Source organism: Pithys albifrons, chromosome 7, assembly GCF_047495875.1.
Source record: "Pithys albifrons albifrons isolate INPA30051 chromosome 7, PitAlb_v1, whole genome shotgun sequence".
In the NCBI taxonomy this organism is placed as follows: domain Eukaryota; kingdom Metazoa; phylum Chordata; class Aves; order Passeriformes; family Thamnophilidae; genus Pithys; species Pithys albifrons.
In genome coordinates this window covers 47,849,141-47,871,387 of record NC_092464.1, presented here as the reverse complement: position 1 = coordinate 47,871,387, position 22,247 = coordinate 47,849,141, and the positions used below count along the sequence as shown (strand labels likewise).

Sequence of the window (22,247 nt, the reverse complement as noted above, 5' to 3'; positions counted from 1 at the left end):
ACTGTAATTTCCACTGGATTACTGTATTTGAGGTAGAAGAAGTAATAGAAGACTCAAAAATACTGGTCTTACAGTGAGTTTCAATTGTACTACCTCCTCTTTTACTTGCTACTGGATCCACAGAAGCATCAAAGTTATTTATGTTGAAAAACAGCACTTTGATTTAATAGCATATAGCTGCTTGGATGGAATTTAAAAGCTTGCTTTGAAGAGTTGTGCCAGTCTGAAAATCTGAACATTCATGCTCTTGAGCTTTGGAAAAAGGTGTGTCTGCAGCCACATCAAATTGCTGCAGCTCACCTCCATTTCTGGACTGTGTCAGAGCAAATCTGAGAGCTGAGATTTCTTGCAGAAGAGAGAAAACAGACTTCAGCTACAGGGATTTCAAAAAGAAATCTTTATCCAGGCTGCTGGAAACTGGCATCCTATCTGCCTGGGATACCCTCCTGTCTCACACAGCCTCTGAGTCTAGGAAGGGACCTCACTCTGGCTGCCAGGTCTGATTACAGTGGGTAGACTTTGCATCACCAAAGCTGTCTTCCTCATAAAACCGTGAAGCCACTGCACAGAAAGCACAATGCTGGCCTTCAGCATTTTAAAACTGATTTGAAGTGAATGCTTATCATGTGGATTTTGAATGACTGTTGTGTGGGGATCACATGGAACATACTTAATCCCCAAAACAGCAGGAAAAGTGCTGCACATCTCAATAAACGCTTCACTAGAGCGCAATTTTGTGAGCCTCAACCATAGCTAGTCCAAGAAGAAATTAGGCTGTAGCCCTGTTCACACCCAGATTAGTGATGAGAAATAACCAGCTCTGTAAGTCATAGGAAGTGGCTTTTTTCCAACCACAGAATCAGAGCAGAATGAACTCTGAAGACATTTTGGCTTTAGCACATGTGTATCTGGGCCCAGAAGCTCTGTGTGTGCTGAGCACTGCTGAGCTCCAGAGGAAAGTCTGTGAAGAAATGATGCCATGGATGCTTTGTTGTGGTGAGCACATACATGTGTGGCATGATGTCTCTTCTGTAGGCAGTCACAACCACTTGTTTTCCAGTTTTGGTAGCTCTCTGTGTGGCTTGTGTGGAGCAGTATAAGAGTTCTATCAAGTACAGACCTGTGCCTTTTCACTTTTGAGAAATAACAAGAAAGCAGGTGGCCAAGCAGGCAGTTGAAACAGTGGCTGTCCCCCTGACTTCTTGATTTTCAGCCTTGAAAGAATGGAGTCGTTCTTCCAGGAGCACCACACAGTGCTGTAAAAAGCCAGGCTATTCTGTGTGCTCCTCTGGCATCAACATCCTCTGTCATAACTTGCAGGGTTTGCATTAAGACTGAAATTCACATTTTTTCCTCTTAAACACTTTCCTGTCATGGAGCATCTCAAGAAATGAAATGCCCAACAATGCCTGAAATAGTTTTGTGGCACAGGGTGCTTCATCACACTTCACAGATAACCGTATTCACTCTTTTTGTTTGTTTGTTTGTTTGTTTGTTTGAAGGATGCGTTCTTGTGGTGTCTGTAATTGAACAGCTTGCACAGTGGCACAACAGTACAGTCAAGGCAGCCATGGAGAGACTGTGCAACTACATACCTGGTAAGTACCAAGTATTGTGCCATGTGTTGGTGCTGCTGTATTTCTCTGTTAATAAAAAATTTGCATGTGAAGTCTGAAAAAAGTTTACCCACTTCTTGTGCAGCATCTCAGATGTATGTGACTGGGAGATAGGAAGTTGCTATTTACAGGAAAGTCAGTGGTGTGGCTTCACATGCTTACAGACCTGGGATTTTTTCCCAAAGTCTGAGTGAATGGGGCTGAATTAGGAACACACACATGTGAGCACCAACACATGCAGACCCCTTTCCTTTCTTTTTCTCCCCTTTGTCTCTTTATTGGGTGCTTAAGAATAGATTCACTGTATGCCCAAGTACTCCTTCTTGTTGATACGGGTCTTTATAACAACTGTGAAGCTGAAAATGTTTCCAGTGGATATAGGAAGCTCCTATTGCAAAATTTTAAATATGAGATGAAGTTGACAGGAATAAGATGTGAGCATTTGGTGTGCACTGAAAAGCTATTGAAGTGTAACTGGTGCTACAAATTAAAAAAGCAATAGCTATTCTATATGAATATATGTAAGACTCCTCTTTTTCTGTCCCTTATTTTATCTGCCCAAAGGAGCTTAGCTGTCCACATGCACACCCCTAAAAAGAGAACAGTTTGAATGCCAGGATAGCTTTCTGCCTCACAGATTAATCTTATAACTATTCAACTAAATAAATCTCACTTTGATGATATCTTTTTAACACTACGAATGTAAAAAGATGGCTCAGAATTCTTCATCAAAAAGTCATTTTTATAGGATTTCACGAATTGTATCTTTGCGAAACCATCTTGCTCTGTAAACCCTAGTTTTACAGGAGATGCGTGTAGAATATTAATTCCCTCCTTTCCAAGAGAGGATTTCCTGATGCAGAATGGAGCAGGGAGCTAATTGCTAGGATTCATTCATTGATAGAATGATGCTTATCTGATTTCTATTCCATAAGTCATATCCTCACTGTTCTAAATTACAGGCACACAACCATGAAGTTACAATTAGAAGCACTGATCCTGCAATTAAAATACAATTTTCTTTTTAAAATTATGACATGCTAGGTCTGTGTTCACAATTCACTCAGTGGACCTTGTTCTGCTGACATGTCAAGATATTTCTTTTCAGCTGCCATCCTTTGCTCACATAAAATCCTATTATCCCTTTAGTTGAATCTGTATAATCCAGTTACCTTCTATGAGATGCATGGATACATCCAATAGAAAATAGCTGACCCTGAACTTGAAAGGAGTGAAAAATCCTATGGATTGTGTGGGAGCTGCAGTGTAACTTGATTTATCCTCTCCTGGGAGGTGTACACTGGAGCCCAGCAGGAATCAACAGCTTCTTCTTGCTGCTTGAAACAGTTCATGAGGACCAAACCTACCAAAGCAGGTCATGCATTTCTCTTGCAGAAACAATTTCATTATTATGCACATGCCTACAATCGATTGCAAGAATAACAGCAACAAATTAAGGGCAGCCTGAGGCCAAAAAGGGAGTAAGAACTCATTTGGGTTTTTTAAGGACCTCCTCTAATTCTGATTACAATCCCGTCTGATTTGAATCAAGCCTTCAGTAAAGTTATACAATGCTCAACAAAAAATGCTTAGAGAAAAAGAGAGAGAAAATTTCAGTACCTGTCAATACCATTTGATCCCATAAGCTGTGTAAAAAACAGAACCACATCCTCATTTAGATGGAAATATTTGCAATTTGTGTATTCAAACGGCATGGCCAACAAAATTATGAAAATAAGAACAGAAATGTTATGAGTGAAGAAGATTCTTGAGCAGAGAGAAAGGCCAGGTCTGGGGAATGGGCAGAATTTACAGTGTAAGAAATGTTAGCAAGAATGTAAGTTTACCTGGATACTTACTGTCTGCTTGATAAAAGAGGTGTCTGATATGTGAATTGTGCTCTGAGACCCTCTGCCTCCTGCATTGCCTCTGAGTCATGCTCTGCTGCTGTGTTGGCCACTGTTGTGTAAACACCTTAGAGCTCAAGTGCAAATGGCAACATGATAATAGCATCTTTCTTGCAAATATTGATCCTCTGGGATTCAGCCAGAGCTGGTGTTTCTAGGACTATGAAGCTATAGATGAAAACCTTTGGGATTGTTTTTATGTAAGAACAAGGCCCATTAGGGGATCTTTTTTACCTGAAGCAGGGGAAAAACAAGTGTACTCTCTTTCTCTAAATTTTCCAGCATTTAGTTTGGTTTCAGCTCTTTCTTGCCCCTGAACACTCACAGTTATTCATCACTTTTTTTCTCTCTCTCTCTCTTCCCCTCATTTCTGATTTACACAACTTTTTCCTCACAGAGGAAATATCTCTGCAATATCTTCTCCACAGAGCTGTAGTTTTGTGAGCTCATGAGTGTAGACTGTTTCTGAGGGCAAGTCCTGTGAGCACTGCCTGTGGCTTTGATCTGTTTTTTTGATTCCAAAGCCTGAATGGCATCTGAATCTTCCAAGAGGACTCTATGTGCCCAACAATAATTTAATTATTAATAATTTATTACTATTCTTTTTACTTCCCATCCTTTGTTACACCATGGGCTAATTACATGTCAAGCTTCCTATATGCATGAGGAAACCAGTGCCTAGAAATCAGTGTGACCAACAAAAACTCTACATCAGCTCCCCAGAGCTGATGGGTAGCCAAATTCTCCTCTCCTCACAGCCACCAATACAGGTTACAGCAGCCACTTGGGTCCTCCAGGGCTAGAAATGTTGTGGAAACCACCTGGTTTGGGAAAACCATATGGAGATCATTGCCTGTGATGCACCAGGGAGGAGTTAGGGAAGACAGCCACCTTTGCCTGTGGGATACTACAGGGAGCCAAGTGCCCCATAGGCAAGCCTCATCAGAGGGTGTTATAATCAGCTATGATACCAAGCACAGGGTTATTGATGTCTGCGATGTCTTTCCTTTTAGGTGAAGAAGAATAAAGTCTAATTCTAGGCAGGAGACCAATTCATACTTGCAGATTGCTTCTAAAGAGCCAATAGAGAGGAGTTATGTGGCAAAGGAGGCAAAGAAATGAAGCTAATAACTTGATTGAAATAAAACACTTGTCATGGGATAAGAAAAATCAGCTATCATAGTTACAGAAGCTGCCTGCAACACTGAATGAGTAGGAGGGTGTTGGGAAAATTATCTCTTCATTCCCTGGTATGTCTTCCTGGTCCCAGTTCTCCTTTCTCAGGTACAGGTTGCCAGGATGCCTGCAGTCCTGTCAGGAGAGCAACTGAGCGAGAAAGAGCTCACCCATGCCCACCAATGGAGTCACTGCCACAGGGTTTTGTACTCTTCCCAGAGCAAAACTGCCCACTGTGTAGGCAGCAGACCCTTGTCCCTGGGCATGTCCAGCCTGATGCTGGTCAAAATTCAATATTTAGCCCAGAGCTGGAGGGAAGCAAATGCTTTGGGGGTTTCTATGGCTTTTCTTTGGGAAAGGTGAGGAGATGCAGTTCTTTTTACCCCAAGTACAGATAGTTATCTGTCTGGATAATGGAGGTGCAAGAGAAAATGGCAACTCTCAGGAATTTAAGAAGCTGCAAGTTTGTGGCCACTGTACTTGCATGAACCTTCCTGTTTCCACATTTCACAACATCACTCCTGCTGAAACTAGGCTGCCACCTCCTTTGCATGGTTAGCCAGCTCTAGTCTGTTCAGGTCAAGAAATAGAGAGTTTTTCTTTATGGGAACAGTCAGACCTTCTTGTACCCCAACCTCTCCCATAGTGTCTTCACTAAGGTGCAGGGGCCACCTTTTTTTTCAACTAAAGTACCTTAAAGAAATCACTGATGGACTGTTTTATTGAAGGCATGCTTCACCCAGATTAAAGAAAACTACCTGAGCCAGCATCCCAAAAAGGCAACTGTGACAGGAAGCCAAATGAAGTGTCAGGTATTTCTTTGAATGCGGTTACTCCTGCATAAGTCTTGCTCTACACAAAGCACATTCTCTCAAATGCACAAACCCCAAAAGCTTTGAGGCAGTTCTAGCAGTAGCATCAAGCCCAACATGACTTTCTGTTCTTTGATTTATCCATTTGTTCTCTTCCTTCTTGCAAACTTGCTGAGCTGTTTGTTTAAACTGCTTAGAAGATGCTGTGGCAAGTATGATTTCTTTTGACGTTTCCATGATGCCGCTCTCAAAACATTTAGCAATGCTAGTTATCCTTTCTATCCTTTATCATGTGGCTTGCCTAAAGCCAGAGGAGAATTTTAGGCAAGGTTAGAAATTCAAGTTTTCCCATTTTCTGGTGCTACATTGAGATCATAGGTTCACATGCCTTCCTCTACGGTAGATCAGCATTCACCTTAATGAACCAACTGCTTCTGTATTTTCACTGCTATAAAACCAGTTTTGCCATACTCAATTACTTAAAATAAATTATGTTTTCTAGAAAAACTGCAAGGTTTCTGTTACTTACTTGCTGAACTTTATGGATCACACATAGCTGAACTGTAAGTATTGCTGTGTCCTCTCAGATTTTTGCTTAATTTGTCTTTCACATGTGCAGATCTGCTGCCAGATTGAAGTGGAGGGATTTCATTCCTAAAATCACATTATTGTTAAAGAAGAGGTGCTTCAGAGTGATTCTAGTTTGGCATTTGGCACAGCTATTCCTGAGTGAATAAACACAGGCTGCAACCAGTAACCATTTTGATACTCCACTTAAATCTCGGATCAGGCCCACCAGATGTAATTGCCTTTTGAAATTCAGCTCATTTGGCTGAGGGAGGAATTTGAATAACCTGTATGTGAGACAGGTTCTATGGAGTCACACTGTTGTAGCTTGGCTCTTGCTTTCCACTCTACCTTTAATCAGGCTTTCTAATTGTCAACCCTAACATGCTCTCAAGCCCTGACCTTGATGCACACTCTTGGTGAAGCCTACTATTTAATGTAAGTGATTAAAAAAATAAAATGTAGGTCATTTTATTCGTCTTTGAAATTTCTTAGTTTAATTAACCGAGCTTTTGGTAGACCTTCCTCCTCCCTAGGGTTTTTATTTTTGTTTTTAAAACTAGCCAAGGGACTGAAAGTGTTCATAGGACTAAGAAATGCTATAATCAAACATTAAATTTAGTTCCTGATAGCCCAGAGGTGTGTCCCAAAATGAAAGAAGCAATCCTATCACTCATGCTTGGTGATTAAAGGTTAAGGATCTTTGAAGGATTTCTGGTTATTTTGTTGAGTTAATGATTGAACATTCATATGTACCAAATTGCATATGCATTAACTTTAACCTTTAAATCTTTGTCAGACTTATGATTGATTTAAAAACTAGTCATAATCTATTTGATTCAGGTGCTGCATATAAAGCATGGTGCTTTTTCGTCATCCTGGGATCCAATTTTAAATGCTGAGTAGGATGTCGTGGCAGAAAATCATTAGAACTCAACACTGTACTGAGCAGTGATAAGGGGTCACAGTGAAGTGAGCTGACATATTGTGTGATGCTGGGGAGATCTAGCTTCCCATGGAAATAGCTTCTACTTTCAAGTGCCCAGAAGAACACAATAATCTTTGTTTATGCACCATTTCCTTCAGCATAGCCAGGAAAATGAATGCTGATGTGGTTTGCCATTCCTTGAAGTTGTGTAAACAGGATCCAGGACAACCACTTTGTCATCTCTACCGTGCTCCAAAGGTGAGTTGGTTTTCCACTTTTTTTAAAACTACTGATTGTGGAATGTCTTTTAAGCAGAACTGAGTATTTCAGAGGCTGCCACTGCATGTGTATTGTCTCAACGTTTTGAGAATGGACAATTTAGAATGAAAAGTACATAACATGCAATAGTTGTGTGGAACATCCTCAGCAGCGTTGCTGCAGCATGAGAGTCACAAGGCCAAATTCTCTTGTACCAGTCTGGATCAGAGTAAGAAGAAGAGTAGAAAAAATAAAATCTCTCTTTCTCTAGACTTTATTGTTAAGCAGTACAATAACCCCAAACCAGATAGTCAGCTGAGTTTCGTCTCTATCACATTGCCTGATCTGCTGTGACAGCCTGTGTAGGAACAAGTTACCTGCTGCAAATGGAGAGCTATTAGCCTTGGAGTAGTCTGCAGTGCGAGAGGTTTAAGCTAATGTGCATGATCTTTTGCCACAGCCTGGAAACATACTTAATTACCACCGCTTCTTTGATGCACAGTTACTTGCTACAACGATGCATGTCCTTGATTGCATGTCCTAGACCTTTGCTATACTCACACACACACACACTCACACACACACACACACACACACACACACCATAGGTATCTAAACATATACCATTTGTTTTGGCATTATTTTGTTTATAGGTTTTTTCTTTCCAGTTATCATGCATGTCCTGTCACACTAAAACCTGTGAGTGATGGTGGTTGTTTGGCAGCTTTGGAAAGCAAGACATCCACACAGGCACCTATTTTTTGTAAATCTTATTCCCTGCATCTGGATGGAGAAAGGCATGTTTGATTCCTAAAGATTTTCATGAGATGTTGCACACAGGGCCTAATCCAACACTCACTGAAATCAGTGTCTTTTTATTGGCTTTGATGAGCTGTGGTTCATCTCCAAGACAGATTTAGTTCTGCCAATAGTAAGATCTGGAGAAACACTTGCCTTCCAAGAATGGCAGTAACATTTGTTTTATAGCAGGTGTGCATCCCATATGACTACTATGCTCCATGATACCCCAATAGAGGGATATAATGGTATGTAACCAGGCAAGGGTAAAAGAAGATGAGTGCAAGTAGCAAAGAGGGCCCACACTAACTTGATTAAACCAGGATGTCGCCCAAACTTCTTCAAACACGTTCCATGAGAAATCTCACATCTTAAACTGAGTGTCAGAAGTGCCAAATGCCTCTTGAAGTGAAAGAAGATGCAGGAAATGAACTGCACTTAGAGGAATGGACTCTCCATGGCTGCAGAGTGAGTTAGGCTAAAAGTCTGGAGAGAGAGGCTGGTTAAGTCAAGGTGACTCCTATGAAGAAATTAGAACACCTGTGTTGAAATTCTTTCTTGATCAACCAGAAGAGAAAGGATGCCACTCGTGGGAGTTGCTGTCACATCTTGGTTGGTTCTTACCCATCTCTCAGAGCAGGTGTAGGACAGAGGTGCTGGCTCTTTCCACCTTCAGCAACAGCTTCAGTGAGTGCACTTTCCCCAAGGAAAAAAAAGCGAATATGTTGGGGCTTTGGTCTGTTTTTTTAAACAAAATTTGGACTCTTGTTTTCATGGGTTGGAAACTATTCATCCAAGTGAGTGGCTCAAACAAATCCTCTCCCCTTCCAAATGGTAGTTAAATCCCTTTCTGTCAAAATGTATTTGCTTCTCATCAGAAATACGGGAACTTTACCAACAAAACCAATTTTTTTACACTGACTGTGCCCTTTTTTGGGGGCTTTTCTGGTGCACTGAGACAGCATGAGGACATAGGAGGAGAAGAGCAGTGCTTAGAGTTCATGCTCAAGTGGTTGATAAATTGCCCACAGTAACTCTGTGACAAGTCAGACTGAGTAAAGATGAATTATGGGTGAAAAAAATTAATACACAATCAGAGACACAGATGCATAAAATGCAGTTTACCTCACATTTGCTTCTTTCATTTGTAATTTGATTGATCACTTCAGTTTTATGAGCCTGCAAATGTTGGCGCAGTCCCCTGCTGAGTGTTTGAACAAGACTTTAATACTAATGACTGTTCTGTTCAACTCTATTGATTTTCAGGTACTTTGCTTATTCATTTAGACTTTTGGATGCCCATTTTCCCAGAATTAGTATCATATTTGTACTGGCAAAGGAAATAAAATAAATAGTTGCCTGTCTTTATAAGGCAGTATAATTTGCAGGTTTTAATTGCCTTTAAGGTAGAAAATATCAATGTGTAACTGATTTTTCAGTCAGTAGTTTATTTTTTTCTGTCTCTGTGGTGTTGTTTTAGTCAGATTGTGTGTCTTGAGGAAGGAAGGGCCTCTGCTTCAGAAACCTTGCAAACTATCTGCTTAATGGAGACACTGCAAGCTGTGTAAATGATATGTGCATCATACTACATACTTCCCTGGCCTATGACAAATTAGCCCAAATTCATTTTTCTTTTTCCAAGCTGCCTGGAGCCATTAGCACTCTGTGATTAATCTAGGAGACTTTTTCTCTAATTATGAATAAAAAATAGTACTCCATTTGCACAGAGCTCAATGCTCTCAGTGCAGACCTGAAGCATCCAATGTGGGCAAGGGCAGCCCTGTAGTGGGGACTCCCCGAGGTTTTGGACAAGGTGGGCTTTCCTGTTGGTGGGTAGTTTCAGAAGCAGACCCCTGATGTTGGTGGGGAAAAGTGGAAGGGGACTTTGTGGCTCCTGGATCACCAGCATGGCTGTGTGACCAGATGTCACTTGTAATGGGGTCCTGTGAGCCCAGTCTTGCCACAGTGGCTCATAGAGGGTAAGGGGTGGAAGTGCAGGTAGATTTTCTTGCATAGGCTTTCCCACTGCATGTTTCTTGCCCAATAAATGCCAACACTGGAGACTCCTTCAAGTAAAGAAACAAACTATTAGGGCATATCAGAATTGTCAAGGTAGCTGAACACTAGACAGTATCTAAAGTTACATCTGTAATATGCCTTGTGGTTTAAGCCACATCAACAGCAGATATTCTAATATGGGCTGCAGCATCACTCTAAAATGCTTTCAGAGGTACAGGCATCCAAGCTATCTGTTGTTGGATGACTGGTTAATGTTTTAGCCAAGAACATTTATCTGCTCAAATGGTGGAGGACTATTTGCACTAGGTCATGTAATGCAGGGATGTTCCTCTAGTGAGCAAAAAAGGCTGAAATCGGGTGAAGGGATTGAGGCACTGCCTACAAAGTTTCTCTATGGGAGCAGAAAGGTTTGCAGATTTTATTCTCAGCTGGTCTTTAAATTGTTTTAAGCCAGCTGGCCTGTTCAGTTAAATTGAACTGATTTTATTGGGGCCAGAGTAATGTTTTGACTTCAGCACTGTATTCCTGCTCTGACGATTTCTAAAATAGTCTGTGTTGGAACAAGCTTGTACTCTTCTTTCTGCCCTTCAGGGTGCCTCTTCTGTTCCCGTCACTTTTCTGCTCCAGATTATAAGAGACTATGTGGCTACATATTTTGGCTTAATTTACGTCAATAGGATTTTGATGGGAGTCATCTTACATCAGCAACAATACACATATTTATGCTATTGTTATTTTATCTTGCAGTCCCGTGGTGTAATGGTGAGCACTCCCGACTCTGATCACAAGGTCGTGAGTTCGAGTCTCAGTGGAGATCGTACCGGGCAGTTCAAAGCCTCCCTGCCATCCGATCCCGTCAGATCTCGGATGCTCAGCAGGGTCAGCCTCGGTTAGTACCGTGTGCTGTAGACAGTCCTGAGGATTTCACTGTCACTGTCCAAGCTCACTCGGCCGTGAGAGATGGACCTTGGGACTTAAAACGGTGGGGTCAGTTCTGCGCACGCTGAGCGTCACCTAAAATCCACTGCGTAGGCTGGAAGGGCACACCCCCACCTGGGGAGAGCCCTTCCCAAATCTTCGTTCGCGAAGTTTGGTCATACATACATACATACATACATATTTTATCTTACAAAAATAAGCACCATTGCCATAAGCACTCATGCTACTTCATGTGCCCTCTATCAGGTCTTTCACTGATTTTGTAAAAGGCAATAACTACATCCCTCATGGACATTATTGTGGCCAGCATGTCTTTGAACAAGTAGGACCCAAGCAGTTCCAGGTGGAAAAAAGAAACCCTTTGAGGTTTAATAAAATAAAACCACTCCTGCTGTTTTCTGTAATTCCTCTCTCTCAGTAAAAATGTGACCTGCTTCCTGGGAGGTGAGGCAGAACCAAACTCTAGGATGGGAGGTCTTCTGCAATCCTGGTAAGAACAGGAACTAGTCAAAGGCAGACCTTATGACTGAGACCTGTTTCCTTCCTTTGAGACAACAGACAGTAAAACAAGCAACTGGGAGGCAGGCAAGGTGCTGTGGAGCAAGATGCCCTCCTTTTAGCCTTTCTTCTTGGAAATAGCTAAAATGTGAGTTGTTTCTGCTGCAGTCAGAACTGAATCCTGAAGAAACTACCTATAGACAAGTGATAGCAGAAGGCACAATTTGAGCACTAGTTCCTCCTCTTTCACTTGTTTCTCAGAATTTCTTCTGCTCCTCTTCACTAGCAGAAAACAAAACAAAATTAACCCTGCCCCAATCAAAAAACCAAACAATCTCAAAAAGCCTAATCACACAACCCCAGCTTCTAACAAAATAAATACAAAGGAAATAGGGTGGCCTGGGATTTGCAGGGTGCTTCATGCAGCTGTGTCATGCCAATGTAGAATCTGTCTCAGGCAGGACCCCTGAAAACAAGTCTCGGGTGACTCAGGGACACAGGGATATTTTGGGTGGGAGGGTGGCAGACAAGAGTGTGAAGACAAGGAAGCATTGCTTGTGAACAAATCCCACCTTTGCTGCTTCACAAGCTGCACAGAATTTTGGTATCTTGGTACTCCTGGTAAAAGGATGATGAAAATGACTTCAAAAGGAAACTTAGAGTGTTTTGTAAATATCTACTCTCCTGGGAAAGAGCTGGCTAACAAGGGTGATGGATGAGGGAGAGTTAGAGTTGGCTCATGCATTTGTTCGCAAAAAAATATCATTGCTGAGAATGCAGCTGCAACTTCACCCATCAGCTGCTACAGCTTGGGGCGCCCCTCCTTGGTGGTGTTCTCACACCGTAGGAAAGAGAGGAGGCTCCTTGCAAGCTGAGATGCAGCAGGAGAGGTTATATGGGTTCTGTGGCCTTTGGTGACAGGCTTGACATGGTAGTGTTAGCCAGGGATTATAAGTGACCCATGAAAGCAGGAGTGTTTTCTCCCAGGTGGGTGTTTCAGCTGCCAGTCTTCCACAGCCCATCCTGGAGTCTTGGCTGAAGTAACTTGTGAAGTGAAAGAAGGTCTTATCCTTAGCACTTCAGAGAGAGACTTTTCTACATGCAGAGTCAATTCAGCCTTTCTTCCTTTGTTTTCTGCTTTCTGAGTGCAATATTGCTGTAGCTGTCTGAAGTGTGCATTTCTCATGTGCTGCTGCTGTGAACAAGCAAGGTCTCTCCCACCCTGCCTAGCAGAAAGGGGTTGATAAACCTCCACAAATTTTTCATCTATTATGCTCAATTTTAAACCATTTTCCTTATCTGTCTCTCAAGTTATTTTATTGTAGAAATGGCAGTAGCTGATATCATACAACATAACTATGGCAAATGTAGGATGCATGATTGGTTTTGGGGACAGCAGTTGACCAGGGGGAAGAAACTAGAAAACAGTGTCTTGTCTCAGTCCTCGCATCTCTCATCTATTTATGACATACCCTGATTTTTATAAGACTATAGACACCATGCATTAAACACATATTAAGTACATATATTAATGTGACACATATGTTAAACCCCAGTAACTTAGAAGTCTGTGTTCCTTGCTGCTTATGCTAATTCTTCCATATCCCTTGTATTGTTCACTATAAATTTTTGACCCTTGAATATCACAGTTAATTAATTTACTTTGATCACAGCCTAAATCAATTATAATGACATGATAAATTTTATCTCCAGTAAAAAAATATTGGTAATGATTACTTTAAATGCAAATATATTCTGCTTTAATATTCCAATCTGGCATGCCTGTTGTTCAGTAAGGTGCCATCAGTTGAGGGGTATTTTCTTTTTTTCCAAATGGTGTAATACTAGCACATGGTGAAGCATACTTTTTGCCTCCATGTTGAGTTGCTGTAACTCTATCCAGATGAATATAAACCTAGTTGGTGCTAAGCTGGAAGTTATTTCTTTAGGTTGGGCTGTAGGAGGGACTGATAGCAGGTCTTTGTTGGACAGAAGTTTGCCCTCACTAAAAATTTTGAGCAGACACTAGGTGTTAACATGTTTGTGATACTGGTTTTTTTCCATTAGAAACACTGTCAAAAGTAATTTATTTTTATGATTTTTTTGGTTGTTTTAGAGTTGTTTTCTTAATGATTCTCAAAGCCTACATAACACAAGTAATTATTCCTTCTGAAAGAGTGCAAAGAGGCAGTGTTTCTAGCCTTCTTCATGCTGAATACTGAGGGAAAGGACAGAAGCCATCGCATAGTTACTGCCTCACAGATATGACTGTTTTCAAAGGTGGCTTAATAAATGCAGGACAGCATATGGGAATTGTCATCACTGAGATACAAGAATGTTGTCCTAAACTGAAAATTGAGCAGCAGGGGGAAGCACACTGGTGTTACCCTGACCCTCACAGACTCCTGTGACCATTTTTTTCCTTCTTTTTCCCTTAACTGAAATTGTGAGATCTTCCTTTCCTATGGGAAGATGTGGCTGAAATTGGAAAGTGCCGTTCATTAGCGTTGTTAAACAGTTGCTAAGTATTTAGGACTACATGAGCATATCTGGGGCATCTCCTCACCTCCACGACTGGGAAGAATCCTTTTGACAGGAGAACCAGTGTGGTTCTTCTGCGCTGTGATGCAAGGCAAATTTCTTCAGGCTGGGCTCAACCTTTGAGAAGCTGGTGCTGAAACAGCCCCTGCTTACTCCCCATGGCTCGGCATTTAGCCAGGCAGAATTCAAGGCAGTGGACCAGGCAGGCTGCAAAAATGTATTGGTTGAGGTTTTTGCAATGGCAGAGCCTTGAGGAAGATTTTGAGAGCAGGACCATGGCAGTGTTGACAATTCCTGGCCATGGCAAGCATCCATCAGTGTGCATTTGACCACAGCCTTGCTGCCCCACACATGGCACATCCATTCTCCTGCTGCCAGCAGTCCTGGACCCTGGATGTTACCCACACTCATAGATGGTGCCCTTTGCACAAAATTCCTCTCCTCCTTTGAGGAGCATGTGTGTTAAGTGATTTGAGGAATTATTTGGGCATCACTAGTAGTTGACTCTTTCATAACCTGTGGCCTTATGATGGCCAACCTGATGATGCCTTTCCAAGGTATTTTCTTGCAATGTTTCTCCCACTTTTCCTTTCTAGGTAGGTATAAGTATCCTCATTATAGAGGTATCTCAAAATGCTTCTTCAGCACAAGCTGGCATGGACCCAATAGAAAAATTATCTTGCCACTGTCCGCAAGAACTTGTCTTCCAGGACAGGTATTTCCAGAATAAAAAGATAACCTTCCTAGATCCTAAGCAGGAGATTTTCTTCCAAACTCTATTTCCTGCTCTGTACCTTCTTGCATGCCAGATGTTCCCGTCTGGGATGAACCTCAGCTGAGTGTAACCCTTATCCATGCATGAACAAATGTTTCATCTGTAGCCTTCCACAGGAAATCAGACTGACATTACATGTATAACCCTCTTTTAGCCATCTAATGGATGACTCATTCTTTAGGAGGAGTCACTAAGTCTGTCCTCTGCAGCTCACACAGTGCAGTCAGGATATGAATTTCAGCTCTTCAGTTGATCTGGACTTTTCCTTAGGAAATAAATGGTGCCCCGGAGCAAAATAAATGAACTCCTGCAACTGGAGTTTCATAGAGGGTGACTGGATAATTGATTGTTAGTCCAATAAAAAGTAACTGATGAGGAGTTTGTGGGCTCATATATCATTTTGTGCTGTGACTGCTACATTAAAATAGGAAAAAAAGGTAGGAAATGGGAAGAAAAGTTGGTAAGATACTGTGAGGCTGATCTGGTTGTTTTTCATTTTGTTCTTGCTCCCCTAGGTGGGACTGAGTACGGCAATAAAAAAGGCAAGAAGAATTATGAAGACTTCCAAGGACCTGGTAAGAAATCAATGGCATTAGGGCATTTTACACTGTACTTGCATTTTATCAGGAGTGAGTTCTTGTTTATTTTGAATGACTGAGAATCCTTCTGAATTGAAAACTGACTCACTCCTACCTGGTACAGGATCTGCTCTATCAGGTGACACTGGGAAGAGGAAGAGGAAGAAATATAGAGAAAATATGAAAGTATGGGAAGATCAGAAAAAAACTCATTAAAACATAAGTTGTTCATAGAGTAGAGATGATCATCTATATCCATATCCATCTAAGACATAAATTTAAGTCTAAAATGCTTGTAGCAGCTGAACATCTCGTCTGTGTGCTCCATAATTTAGCTTCACACCGAGATGCTTTTTATTTTTACTAGCCCAACACAGGAATTTCCCACCCAGCTTTGCCCTGTGTTTTTCCATCCAGAGAAGTGTTCTTCCTTCTTTCCTTCCAACTTCTTGCAGTGTTCCTTATTGCCCCTTCTTGTCCCTTATCATCCCTGCCTTGGCCTTGTAGCTGTAAGTGGGTGCCTCATGAACTGAACCACTCCCTTGGAGCACAGCAACTGCATTTTAGGGCTACTGTCTGAAACTCGAGCAATGGCCTGAATGCAAATTCTGTATTCTTCCTCTATATGTGAAAGACTGGCTGTTAAACTTGAAAAGTGGGATTTCTTTCTGCCTCAAACAGTTTTCAGATTTGTAGAGGATGTCTAAAGGGTAGGAGAGATGAGAGGGGAAGCTTTTATTCTGCTGGATTCACTTAGGTGAGTCAGCTCAGACATAGAGTTTACTTCAAGTTGTCTTCAGGCACTTAATGCAGAGCAAATGTTTTAGCTGTTTGTGAAGAAATTATTGGTATTGGTTCTTCCTGAATCCTTACTGTGAGGCTGCTCACAAAAATGAAAATTGAGGGACCTAATTAGCCTTTGGGCAATTGCCAAATTACCCAGCCAGGGAAATAAACAAAGCACTGGAGAGACTGGTCTCAGCTCCCACAGAACAGAAACCAGCAGGATCTTATTCATTTTCCTTTCTATTCAGTGCTATGCTACTGATGGCCTGAGATTTCTGCTCAAATTACATTAAATTTCTAATCTCCTTTTCTTGGAGCAAGTTCCTGTGTTAACACCTGCAGTGAGATGCTCTGAGTCAAGCAGGTCCTCTCTGTTAGCCAGAGAGCAGCTGCAGGCACAGGGATGCTGGCCCTCAGGACACAGGGCTCCTTTGCTCCCTCTCACAAGATTTTGCCCTTGGCATATTGGGCTGCATCCCTTGCAAGGCCACATTTGGCCTTCACAAGCAGTGTCTGCCAGGTCCTTTCAGGCTCTCCTGGGTAGGGGGCAAGGTTGGCATCAATCCTTGAGTGCAATGGGCTCCCTTATTTTGCCTCTATTCTCCCATATCCTCAAAGCTGCTCAGTGCCCCAGTATCCCTCTCAATCTCCATCACAACCCCCTTGGCCCTTTCCTACTCCTTGCTGCCCATTTACCAGTGGGAAGGACAAGCAGACTGTGTCCCAACTAGAAGCAGCTAAGTAATGGTTTTCTCCAGTCAGTGTATTTATAAACCTCCATAGCTGCACAATACAAGGTCATCTCAAATTAAAAGAAGTATCATGTGCTTGCTTGAGCCTCTCCTGCAGTTATTCTTAGTGTGCTCCTTGTAATGACCCTGACTGAAACTTATTTTAAACCTGGAGAATTAAAAATATCCACATTTCTAGAGGCTTTACTGTACCTCCCAATTTCCCATTCACCCAGATGAAAGTTATTTTCAGATCCAAAAAAATGATGTAGTGAGAAACACAAAGGAGGATCTCTAGGAGAGAGCGCAGTCTGGATCATGCTTGCATAAGCCAAGTATCCCAGAGCAGTGTGCAATGAAACAGTAAGAAAATCACCTGTCCAGTCTGAACGCTGGCATATCATGGTCTGTTTACCTGCATAGGCAGATACACATGCCAGTGAGGTCTAAGCTGCTCTCACTGCCTGGGGAGAGGATCACCTGGCTGAATGTGTGTGTAAGGATCTAAAAAAACCCAGTCTGTGGTAGGACATCACTGCATCCACATCAGTGGAGAGAAAAAAGCATTCACCTGGCCTCTTTTATGGTCTGGCTCATGCTAGACCAAACCATCAAATTTTATCTGTTCAGTATTCCCATACCTGTTATTTTAGTTGCTTTTGCCCCATTGCATGGTTGGGTAAAGCCTTGCATGAAGAAGTTCATGCAAGTTAGTTGTCCTATCTTGGCTTAGCAGCTGTGTGTGACTGTGCATTAAAAAAAAAAGAGATGTGATTATGGATATTGGTAATGAGAATGGGAGGTATGTCTGGATCCCAGAATTTCATATTTACTTGGAATTTCTTAGGGTCATTGTGAGTTTGGAAAAAAAATATATATTTGCCAGATGTAGAGATGCAATGAAAGTGGCTGCAACCCCAAAATACTCTGATAAATGTCTCCATTCATTAACAAAAGAGAACCATCTGTAAGTGACTGGCTTAAACCAAACACAAACAAGCATTAGGGGCTCATTGTTATTCTTTCTAGTAAAACCAATTAAAATAATTACTGAAATGTCATTAGGGAAGGTTAACAGGCAATGAATAAAATATTAGTGTTATCAATCACTGTGAATGCCTCTAGCTCTAAATTTTCTTTTGGGTGGAGAAGATACTAAGGGGCATTTTTGAAGAATAGTGGTGAAAGAATGGTGAATGGAGTTGTGGCTGTAGCATTTAATGAGAGCAGGCGCCATGTATACAGCCCTGAGGTCCCTGCAAGACACAGCCTGGCAACAGGAGAAGTGGGAAGCCATAGAGGGAGCCAAAAGGAATTGCCAGGGAGAGAAGGGCAAAGGTTAATTTCGTACTCATCCACTCACATTACACAGGGGCAAGTAGTCCATCTTCTCTCAAAAACTCATACTGCAATCAGCTTGTCTCTGCTGGAAAGGGCGCTATAGTGTCTGCACATGCAAAGATTGTCTTTGTAAAACTTGTATTTCTTAATGCCTTTTGAGAGTAGCCCATGACACCCTCACAGAGCAGATGAGCCACTCTCCTGCATAACCACAAGCAGAGCCAAAGCATTACCTCCAGACATCACTGTCCCACCTGCAGACTGGGGAGTCAGAGGTTGCTATGCTCCAGAATACTGCTGCAGCTGGTCCTCAGCATCACCCACACCACTTCCAGGTCACCATCATGCAACCATTCTTACCAAAGTTAGGCAATCTCTGGGAATGCAGGATAGTCTTCCTTTGAAACTAATGGAGATCCAGTCAGCAGCAATTTTCAAATTTCTTGGGTGAGAAAAAGGCAGGAAAGATTTTATTCCACTTAGAGCAAAGAGTAGACTTTAAGTGCAGCCTGTGAGCAGAAGGGAAGATTTTATTTAGGTATTTATTTCTTGAAAACCCTGTAGTTTGTCTTTCTGGTGTGATTTTGACTCCAGGTGCTTTAACTTCAAAGGCTTTGCATACCGTGACTTAGGCTGAAGTGAAAAGCTGACAGCTCACATGAAGACACTGCAAATCTTAGCCTGATGGAAAGCTTTAACACACTCTAGTGTTTCAGCAGGCAGGATTAGTCCTGCATGGAGGAGGTGGGGGAAGTGGTTTCTTTCCTCTTTCCAGGAAGGTGTACATGGGTTTGCAAATCTATTTGAGAAAAGTTGTTATCCTGCTTGTGCTCCTCTCACGCTCTATGCCTACCTGACCCTGCACATGTACTCACAGACACAGAGCAAAAGGGAGGTCTGTGTCGCTGCCAAGCTGGAGGACATAACCCCAAAGCAGCCACTAGCTTGAATACAGAGGTGCAGAGGGATGGGGAAGAGCACAGAGTCACAGTGGTGGGATGAGGTTGGACTTTCAGCTCAAGAAGAGACCCCACTCTCTGGCTGCTTTTTGCTATTTCTCTCCATTTCTTCTGTGTTTCCTGGCTTCTCCTTTCCCTCCACCAACACCTCCTCACCCCCAAGTCAATGTGACTCAAGCTCTGTCATTTGAGTAGGTTGGGCAAAGCTTAAGAGAGTTAATCAGTGGGTTTCTTTCAGGTTTCTTGTGTCATCTCCCTAACTTTCCTCTTTTTCTTTTCCTTTAATTTCACTTTTGCATCCTTCAGAAAGTGCGCTGTTGCAGCTTCACCTCCATTGCAGATCTCTTCTCCATGTCCTTTTCAGTGGTAGCTGAAACAGGTACCACTCTCTTTCATCTTCATCTTGCTTCTTGGTCACTTCAGCCACCAGTGCAAATGTTTTCTACACTCGTATTAGTGGCTCTATCTACACTATCTACGCTATCTCTATCTTTGCTACCCCAGCCCTGCTCTCCACATTGAGATCCTGGCTGTGACACATTGCTGTGGCTGACCTCCTCCTCTGGGCAGCATGATACCCTCGTCTCTGCCACCCCTTGTTACCTGTCCAAGCAAACACCTTCCCTGGAGCTGGAAGGCAATTCCCTATGCACCATGGCCCACTGGTTCTCTGCCATGCAATGCTGCCTCAAAGTTCTCCTGTGTCACTCAGAGCTTTATACACTGGGGTTACTGCCCCTCATGGTGAGTACTTTCACTGTCCTCTCCTGAGCTGTATCCAACCTTTATCTTCTGTTTTACGTTGGATTCGAGTGGTAATGTCATTAGAGCAAGGACTATCTTACTCTTTATTTCTGTGTACATAAAGTATGCAACACAAGGCAGTTGGTCCAAGGACAGAGCTCTTAAGTGCTCTGTCTATATAAATAATATCCCTTCTTTGCATAAAGTTGTGATTATGCCCATCTGCTCATCTGCTCTGTATTTACATGCTAAATGTAGCCTTAGTGAATACAGTTAATTAGGTTGTGCACCACTAGCCCACTGTATTTATAGACCACTTGAGTGCACTCAGTGTTTAAAGACCACCTGAACATAGAGTGAAGCCACATGAGCAGCATGTTTGTGGGATTGATTGGCAATGCAAAGCAATGTTTCCGCTTATTAAGGTCTCTTTCAGCTTCTGAAGTTTCCTCTCTACTTGGAACATGAACTGGATTGGCCCATAGCAGTGATCTATTAATGCTGAAAGAGTTTTTCCAGCAATAGCTGTCTTCAACAGCTTCCAGATCTGGCCAAGATAAAGTATAGTTGTGATATTTTCAGGTCAAAATCTCATTAAAAATTCAAGGATATTCTATATGCATTCTGGATCATACAATTTTTTTTCTCTTTGAGGTTGTTGTCTTATCCATTCTTCCCTGAGCATGTAGAAACCAGCCTCATGGCTCACAATATTTATCAAACATGAGACCAGTATTTTTTTTCAAAGAATGAAAAAATAATTTTGATACATGAGAGGAGACAGTTTCACAGGAACTTTTTACTTCCTTTTTAGTTTTGTGGGTCTTTGAAAGAAAGAGTAGTTGGTTTGTCTAGATCTCCTGGCATGGAGCATCCTTAATGGCATCACTGGAGTTTTTAGATGTTTCTAGGGGAAAAGTACATGGTTTAGCTCTGTCATTTACTGACACTGTATATCCCAAGGTACACCAGCTCTGGGAACTAATGCACCCATCTTCTTTTATTTTTCTTCCTCTCCAGAAAAGCTTCATGGGGTTCTCAAGTATATGTGCATTTCCTCTTCTGGCTAACCTGTGTGAGAAGATTCAATAGTATGTATAAAATTTCAGTCCTTAACCACAGATTATGGTAGATTTGTTTCTTTCAAAAGTCATTCTTATTTGACAAAGCTTCCTACACTTTACTTGTGTTGCCTTCCTTCAAAAAAACACTGTCTAGATAGTATAGAGAGAGATTGCAGAAAGTTCAGGCAAGTAAGATTTCTCAGAGAGATCCCTGTGTTTTTTTCAGTACTTAAAGTCTTTGCTTTATTTTAGCATGTCTCAGAGGCCAAATATGTCACACACTCACAGATGTGACATTTCCAAGAGGGATCCACTTTTCTCTTGAGATTTTCTGAGTCCAAGAGACTTCTCCATTTCATTTGTTCACCCAATTGTGGTGCCCATGGCTCAGCACAAGAAGGCCACCAGCACCTAACTCTGTGAGGAACATTAATTTAAAGTCAGTTGTGAAGTGTAGAAGAATCCCAAGGTGTTTAAGAAAGTCAGGTGGATGGCAGTCAGGAAAAACAACTCGTGGCAGTGCTGACTTTGAGTCAGTTTCTGAGAAAGACCAAGGACATGAGCTGGGCTGTTACTCCTAAAGCATATTGTCCAATAAGGTGGAGGAAGAGTCATGCAAATCTAAGATTAAATTGGTATTATCAGCTGTACATTTGACTGATTCAACTGCCAAGACTAACTTGGTGCCTATTCACCTAACTCACCTATTTTTCTGCTCATTTAATTGAAACTGTAAATATCAGGAGTTTACTGGGAATGGGTTGATTGGTATGAAACACCTTGTAAGTGCCTTTGAAACGTTAGTCAGGACACATAAGCTGAGTTTGCGTCCTGTGAATTCACACAGTGGAAGCGGGAATCAACGTGTATCTCATATGTTGGATCAAATGTGTTCAACTCTTCTGACTTCTCCCTCTAGCACGCTCTCTCTCACTCTCTTTGGTTTTTTACTTTCCTCTTTCTGTAGCTACAAGAAAAAATGTTTGTCAGCTGGATTTTTTTTAGTGGTCTAGATTTGTGCCAGTTCCTTGCCATTGAACCTTACTTCAGAGAAGTAGCCCAAGCCATGCGTGGGAATTACTGATTACAGACACAATAAGGGTGACAATGACATCCACAAGTGCATGTCACCAGTCTCCTCGTTATCTTTTCTCATCCTGACACTTGTGCAGCTTGAGGAATCCACCTCCTTTGCACCTATTTGCTCTCT

General features: G+C 41.9%; 1 protein-coding gene across 4 annotated transcripts in view; it reads left to right on the top strand.

Moving 5' to 3' along the window:
- Window positions 1–22,247, top strand: part of AOAH (acyloxyacyl hydrolase) — a 79,620-nt gene that overhangs the window by 15,714 nt on the left and 41,659 nt on the right. For all 4 annotated transcript variants that reach the window (XM_071561413.1, XM_071561416.1, XM_071561414.1 and 1 more), the window contains 5 exons: window positions 1,503–1,598; window positions 6,014–6,074; window positions 7,165–7,264; window positions 15,350–15,409; window positions 20,994–21,064. In XM_071561413.1, the coding sequence (XP_071417514.1) occupies window positions 1,503–1,598; window positions 6,014–6,074; window positions 7,165–7,264; window positions 15,350–15,409; window positions 20,994–21,064 (388 nt within the window). The remainder of the gene's footprint in view (window positions 1–1,502; window positions 1,599–6,013; window positions 6,075–7,164; window positions 7,265–15,349; window positions 15,410–20,993; window positions 21,065–22,247) is intronic.